This window comes from Rhyacophila brunnea, unplaced genomic scaffold (assembly GCF_057557595.1).
Source record: "Rhyacophila brunnea isolate RB1 unplaced genomic scaffold, BYU_Rbru_1.0 scaffold_19, whole genome shotgun sequence".
Lineage (NCBI taxonomy): Eukaryota > Metazoa > Arthropoda > Insecta > Trichoptera > Rhyacophilidae > Rhyacophila > Rhyacophila brunnea.
Window position 1 is genome coordinate 32,876,550 of NW_028232848.1, and position 7,972 is coordinate 32,884,521.

General features: G+C 30.7%; 1 protein-coding gene across 2 annotated transcripts in view; it reads left to right on the forward strand.

Annotated features, from left to right (window-relative positions):
* The window catches only part of LOC147072910 (protein amalgam-like), a 1,013,334-nt gene extending 1,005,687 nt beyond the window's left edge, over positions 1-7,647 (forward strand). Inside the window, exon 8 of one of the 2 annotated variants that reach the window (XM_085945913.1) lies at positions 7,474-7,647. In XM_085945913.1, the coding sequence (XP_085802039.1) occupies positions 7,474-7,586 (113 nt within the window). In that variant the 3' untranslated portion in view covers positions 7,587-7,647. The remainder of the gene's footprint in view (positions 1-7,473) is intronic. The other variant, XM_085945914.1, reaches the window with a different exon arrangement.
* Positions 7,648-7,972: the final 325 nt, after the last annotated feature.

Below are 7,972 nucleotides of genomic sequence, written 5' to 3' on the forward strand. Positions count from 1 at the left end.
AAAACGTAGACCCTTCATACCTGCCCGACCTGCACCACACTCGATCTCAATTGAACATATTATCACGAATCTCTTCGTTTAGGTGTAAATCATCAGAAGTTTTTAACGCCTGGGAATATCTCAAGTGTGCTTTGACTGAGTTTACAGAGACTTTTTAATAGAAGTACTCATGTGAGATAGGAGCATAGTGAATGTTCAAAAATAATTAATACTAATTAATACATTTAATATACAATACAAAAAAACTAGGATAAAATAATACGGACTAACATATTTTTTTTAAAGCTACAATATTAGCTTTATGACCAGATCTTTTTCAGATCACATTCTCGCTCAAAGCTCAAAAAGTTTGACGGCAAATCCACCATCGCCACTCATAAATTGACTGGTGTAGTGGTCGGGTTATTTTTAATCTCAAAATTCATATAATTTTATTACCTCTTTACTATTTATATTGTATGTTATCTTTTCTATTTTAATTGAAAAACTGCAATAAATTTAATTGAATTTCTGATCAAGGACGCAGACAAAAAAATGTAAATTCATCTAAATCTACGGTATCTATAATTTTTACCGGCCCTGTTAATGTGCTGCCCTTTCGTAGTGCATGATCTGCCAATTTTCACAAAAGAAATTAATTTTTAAGGAATCTATATACACCCGATCCTCCTTTTGCACGGGGGATACGTTCCAAAGACTACCGTGAAAAACAAAACCGTGTAAAAAAGATAAGGTGCCCATACAAAAATGGTAGATATGTTCCATTACTTAACTCAAAATACGAAATTCTTAAACTCAAAAATAAATCTAATTTATTTATTATTTATAAGTACTTACAAAAAATATTTATAATTATATAAAAAAACATAGTTTTAGATTTAAATTAAATTTAGCAGAGAGAAAAATATTATATTCATTCAATGTCGCTACTTGACAATAAACATGCCCGGTTACTGCTGTTTTTCACTGGCGAAAAATCACTCTCATCGCTGGAATTATTTACGCTGACGTCGAAGCACGCGGCGCGTCTCTCGTATCAAACCCGAAGTGACTGACTAGTGACGCCATGTATGTACGTATGTATATCTGGGCGGCATCCGGTGACAACATATGTATGCACCAGTGGCGTGCGGTCCCTTGCAACGCAATTATTTGATAAATATGCACGTAAAATGTGTTGAAGCAAAAAAAACACTTCTTTAAACCGTGTTATTTCGAAACCGTGCAAAAAAAGGATCGGGTGTATTACTATATAACATTTAAATTTAGTTGCGGACTGGTAATGATTTTCCTTGTTCATACTAGGTACTTATTACTGCTGGCAGCATGCTACTAACTACGAAGCTTAATGTTGGATCAAGTCCGGCTTTATGATATATACTGTATCGGATATTTTAAAAGAGAGCTTTTGATTAATGAAAATACGCACCGTGATAACTCGCCTTTGTAAATTGGCGTCATTTATATGTGAAGCGGAATTCTGGCGACCTCTTTCGGCCATTTGTAATCGGCTCAATGTGTAATTAAAATGAGAAATATTTTGGTGGAATAGCAGAGTAGCGATTTATACACCCAGAGATTATTTATACATGACTATTAACAAAATCTCCGACGGAGAAATATTTTATTTTACCTCTGAATAAACATTGTTTTCAAGGGTTGTAAATATTTTTCTGTACAAATATTCCTGCTTTTCTAACCCACGTTACGTGAGACTTCGGATGATTTTGTACATTTTTTTATAGTAAAAAAATCCTACCCACACGCTCTCTACATATATTATATTATATAACATCCATAAGACAAAGATTCTGTTATAATTCTAAATATCGTACTATAAATCAAATGAGTGCGTATAATATACATTAAATCATTTTCTATTATTATAATTATTCACAACAAAGACGAAAGCTTGTAGAGATATCGAATTACAAATTAAATATATATTTTCGTGGTATCAAATTATATGACTGGAATAATAAATTCCCAGCTACCCGTATGTCGATTGACGCAAACGCCATTTTATTCGCTGTCTCGAACAAATAATTATTTACTAAATTATATTGTTTAGATATTATATTGATTGTATAAATTGCAAATAATAATTCATCGAAAGGTCACTCGAATACAAGTTCCCGAGCTGTTAGAATCTCATTTTCCGTATAGTCCCGCACAATATCTCATTGTACCGAGGTGCGGACTTCGGACCCGTATCATAAGTATTGTAACATAACTTTTGTAACATACTATTGTACCGACCATTACGCCACAAATAAAACTCGCTCCTGCATCCACCTACGATACATCGACGACTCCCCTAGTAGTACCACACATCGAACCCCAAAAGCACAATATTGAAAAAAATTGTATGTACCTACTTAGCTGCAAAGGCGGTCTAAATAAAAAAATATATATTCAATTAAGTAATTAAAATATATTGCAATAGGCACCTACTTATAAAACATATTTTAATAATGATCAGAACATTGAGTCGTCTAGAGTCATAACTCACATTTACTCGCAATTTTGTCCTTTTTGAGTTAAATATATCGAGTGATTCTAAAGACTAATCTATCTAAAGAAAAATAGTAAGGTATCATACATGTAGTCATTATGAACCATGTGAAGATCGTTGACAAAGTTGACTGTTGATGTCATAACTCACATTTTTGAATGAATAATGTGAGTTCTGTCACCAAGGCCATTATAACCAATCAGGGGGCTCTATTTCTCATAGGAATCTCACAGGAAAGAGTATTATATTTATATTGTACTAGTATTATATATATATATATATATAAATGCATAACATCTATGCGCTAATCCAGTGATATGTAATCTCTTAAATAAAATTACATTGTAGACACTTTAGTATTTTACAATAAATTGATCTCAAAAGCAATTATTATTTTCATATATTGGTTTTCTTATGTTATAATATAATATGAATATATATAATTTGAAAACATCTCGTGCATAAGTACTTACATACATACTAGAAAAAATCATTTTGTACACCCGACGGGACTTGAACTTGTATCTACTGGATTCGCGCCAGTATGCTTTTCCAATTAAGCTACGGCCATCTTATTTAACTACGACGTATCAAATTGCGTTATAATGTTAAGTTTCGGTTTTTCGTTATTAAAATATTCGTTGAATAAAAGAAATAGTATTATAATTATATATTAAGTATATCAGAATTTTTTAAGCTTTTTGAATCCAAACTCAAATTGAGGTACCTAATAGTTTTGGTTTTGCGACACAAGGAAAGATTCGTAGATTAACGCAAATATATTTAATAATTATTTTAATAGTGTCTACACAATTCAGTAATGCAACTCAATGTTGCGAATCGAACTATTAATGTGAAATTTGAAAAAAATTTGCAAGCCTAACTAGATATGCTCAACCTCGTGTCGTTTTCAGGCTGAAGTCTGTATAGAAATTTGGTTTTTATTTATTGAAAATACCACTGATAAGTTCAATGTTTTCTTTTTTATTGTAAGTTTCAACTACAAATTTCACAACAGTTTGTGGTAATAATTACAGCGAAGTGCTTCGGCACTTTGTAGTTCAATGAATTACTCTTGTAGATCTTCGATCAATATTATTATATCAGTAAAAATATATTTGATTGATTTCCGTTTCCTACTTATCTACAACAGATTTCTACATAATTAAAACAAATTCGAATATTTATTCGAATTACATTTCCTGTACATTCCAATTTTGAATTCTTACGACAATTAATGTTTGCATATTTTGGATTCGATTTTCATTTCATTTCTTTAATGAATGTAATTATTATCGTTTTCTTGAATGAGCTAAATATAATACTTATATCTATTAATAAAGTGACTCAGTGTGAATCCGGATACTTCAGTTTGTTAATAATAAGAAAAAAAATTCTACATCATTTATTTCAAAATTAAATTGTATATATTGTATCTGATTACATTTTAAAATATCCCGTTTGGGAACATATCAGCATATTTTTTTTTTAATTAATTAAATAAAATAAAATTTAAATAAAGTTTTTATCGTCAGTAAGGCCCGTTTCAGACGGTACTCAGGTGTCGCGCTCGATATAATATAGGAGGCCTTTGTATTCGAATAAAGGGGCATTTTTATTATGTTTATGAACGTCCAGAGCTAATGAGTCAATGCATAATTTCGCGTTACAAATTAGAACATAAAACTGGCTGCGGTTAGGGATTCCAATCCCGGGATCCCGAGCTATTTTCGATACCTATGAATCCCGGGATTGATAAACCTAATCCCGGGATTTCGGGATTGATTTTTTTATCAATTTTTATGGAAAATAAAATAAAAGCGAAAATATAACAGAAAAAATACTTTTAATAAAAAATAACTACATTAGAAATAAACTGAGTTTGAATGAAGTTTAATTTATACCCATGTGTAGGTTGCCGATTCATTTTATTTTTTTCACATAAATTATTAAAAATGAGAAAGATTGGAAAAAACAATGCTTCGCACTTTTAACGAAGTAATTCCATCATGATAATTCATACGTTTTACGGCAGTTTCATATTTGGCTGACTAATTAGATTTATGAAGCGGAAAGGCCATAAGTACGCCATGATTATTTGCTTTACTATTTTAAATCTCGCTAATCCATTCATTATGTCTTTACTACCAGAAACAGCAATCTCATATTAAATTCACATTATTATTTATATTACAATATTATTTACTCCATTAAACTTATGTACGTCCAAGATTGAACATATAAAATATTAACAATAGATGTCTTAAATAGTATAAATTATACTAGATTTATTTTTGACCGATTTTATCAATGTTATTTGTAAATATAAAATTTTTATATTAACAATGGAAAAAAATGTCAATCCCGGGACCAGTCCCGGGATCCCGGGATTGTCAAATTGTAATCCCGAAATCCCGGGATCAGAATTTTGGCTCGGGATTGGATTCCCTAGCTGCGGTAATAAAAACTAGTGTATTGGCGGCTTGAGAATGTAGCGGCCGACGAAAAATTGTACCGGACACACGTTGACTTATTAGCTCTAGAGCGTTCATAAACATAATACAAAGGTCCACTTATTCAAATACAAGGGCCTCCTATAGTATATCGAGCGCGACACCGGTGTTCCGTCTGAAACGGGCCTAGGTGGTAATGAATATTTGTTTTCTTCCACTGTATTTCTTCCTTTTTAAATTTTGAGCATGGTATCTGTTTAATTAATTCAATAAGAGTGTAATTTTACCAATGCACATAGGTCATATATATTTAAGTGGTTAATTTATTGTAAATATAGTAAGTAGTAGTGAGATTATTATCACATAGTATTACATGAACACAATATGGGGAGTGACTACAATATTTTTTAGCCAATTCTGAATACCGAGTAGCTGTCTTTTTATATTAGCTCTACATTCCTAAGTGGATATGGACCGCCTTTTAAGGGGTTTATTAACAGAATGTTGAATTTAAGATAAATGGGTGCAGTCACTTGTTTAATCTATCGGGTCCAAACACACGTTGAAAACAAATTTAACTTTTTGCCAGCCCCGGCATTCGAACAAGGGACCCACGACACTATACTATAAGCTTGACGAATAACCGATCGATCATCGTGGACATACCGAAAATGTATAGTAAAATAAAATTATATTCTTACAATTTAAATGTTTCGTATGATATTATCAGAAAAATATTTTTATTATTGAAATTATATTGTGACTTACTCAATATGCTAAAAATCCATTATTTGAAAGAGGAAATATAAAAAAATATAGAATTTGGTTATATAAAAAATAATTGATTATTAAAAGTCTTTCAGTGCTGAAGACGCGCTAGGCGCATAACGATTAGGGGGCCATTAGATTTTTTTTTCGACCATGTCCGATCCTAATAGGATCATTATGGGCCTCCACAGAGTAGAGGTTTGTATTAACAGATTTTGTTTTTTATGAGAAATGGATGTCAGACACTTGCTCAACCTAGTAGTTCCATACCCTGACTCACACACAAATTGAAAAATAATATGTGTACTTGCCAGATATAATTAGCATGATATTTAAATGTGTTAATAATTATTAATTTTCTGGTCAGCAGGCTATACAATTTTTCCCAACCTTATCTTCGCCAGGAGCATATTATTTATCGCCAAAAATGGAATGGCGGTCATGATTTTTATCCAATGAAACTTACATAATATAGACATAATATATACAAATCTGTTTGCGAAAGGAAAAAGGTTTTACATAAATCTAAAATCGCTACTTTTGATGAGAGTCAAAAGAAAATTGATTTTTGGATCATTTTTGTATGGGAATCTTTCTGTGTAGAATCTTTTTTTCTCAGTTGTGCATGTATTATATGGTGCATGTGGCTAATTTAACTAATTTTCCGATTTTAAGCTTATTGCTCTTTTTTGACAAATAAATATTATTTTGTTAAAATTAAACAAAAAAGACCAGTTTTGTCCGCTTCAAGGAGACATTGACAACTGAATGGGACAAAACCGACCTTTTCAAATAATATAATAAGTACAACTAGTATTACATATTGTTTTTATTTTATTTTAATAATTAATCCAATGCATTTGTTAGTTTTCACACCAATCTGTGGTATTTACTTATCAATTCCTCATGATCAGTTTCCATGTATAAATGCTAAAAATAATGGTTATTGTCTATTTATTTGTTGAGATAATTAACTTAAAATTCAACAAAGTCGATTTATTATCACTGCATTCTAATCGAATTCTCGATGTTCCTGTGCGGACAATGCGGTGCCCACTTTAATTATAATAAAACAGATCAAGTTGCTTGTTCAACCATTAATTTAATATATATTTTTTAAATTTATTTAAGAATACAAAACATTGTGGACATAACAAATCTAAATTCAAGACGTACACAACATGAGATTTACATTATAAGTCAAACATTACCCTCACAAGAGAGAAGAAGAGAATATAGAAATATATATATATATATATAATAATAACAAAAAAAAATCAAAACATACTTAAGTACAATTTAACACAGAAAAATATAAATTTTGAAAACAAAAAACATACAATCATATACAAAAAATACAGTTTCAAAAACAAAATGCAAAGTACATTATTGAGAATGTCTATGTCTTTAGGGAGCGCATTTACTAATCTTGCACCCCTCGCTAATGGTGCCTGATAGGCTTGACACGAGGAAACGGTTCCAATCCAGAATAAATCATGGCTGCGACCACGTAGGTAATTGACAGGCGCATGTAAATTCAAATTCATTAGGACAATCATACAACACAAAAGTTCAATTGCAAATATTTTTCTAAATTCTAATAAGAAAAACTCTGTACAGTTTGGTCATATAAATTATGATAATTATCGTGAAATTTAATGAGGTTGCCAGAAACTTTTTGCCAATGTGGACACGGCATAAAGCTTTACTACAAAATTATATTTTATTTTATTACAGGTGAACATCCGGCTGCAATGCAAACGAGCAATCATGCGGTGTCAGCGTACGTCCTATCACCTGTCGCCGTTGGTTTGGCGACGTACGTCTTATCCTCATTCATCGGCAGATGATCACTACGACCCATGTAATTTATATACCTACCGTAAGTTAAATTAATATGCATTTTAAATGAAATAAAAAAAAACATTCCTAAAGTGTGGATTTGATTCTGTTTTATAATAATTGTAAAAAATCAATGAAACACTGAAGTGACAAGTTACTTACCTACCTATATAATATAAAAGAGTGATTTAAACTTTTATAATGACGCTGTCTTAGTTATTTTAGTAATATTATCAAATAAATCTATCATGTATTTGAATAAGCAAAAAAACAACATAATAGTAAAGTATGTGATTCTAAAGAAATGTGTATGATTTTATTAAAATTCCCTCCATTTATTTAAATACATTTGTAATATTATTATATTTAAGATTATTATTTACTGAGCATTTCT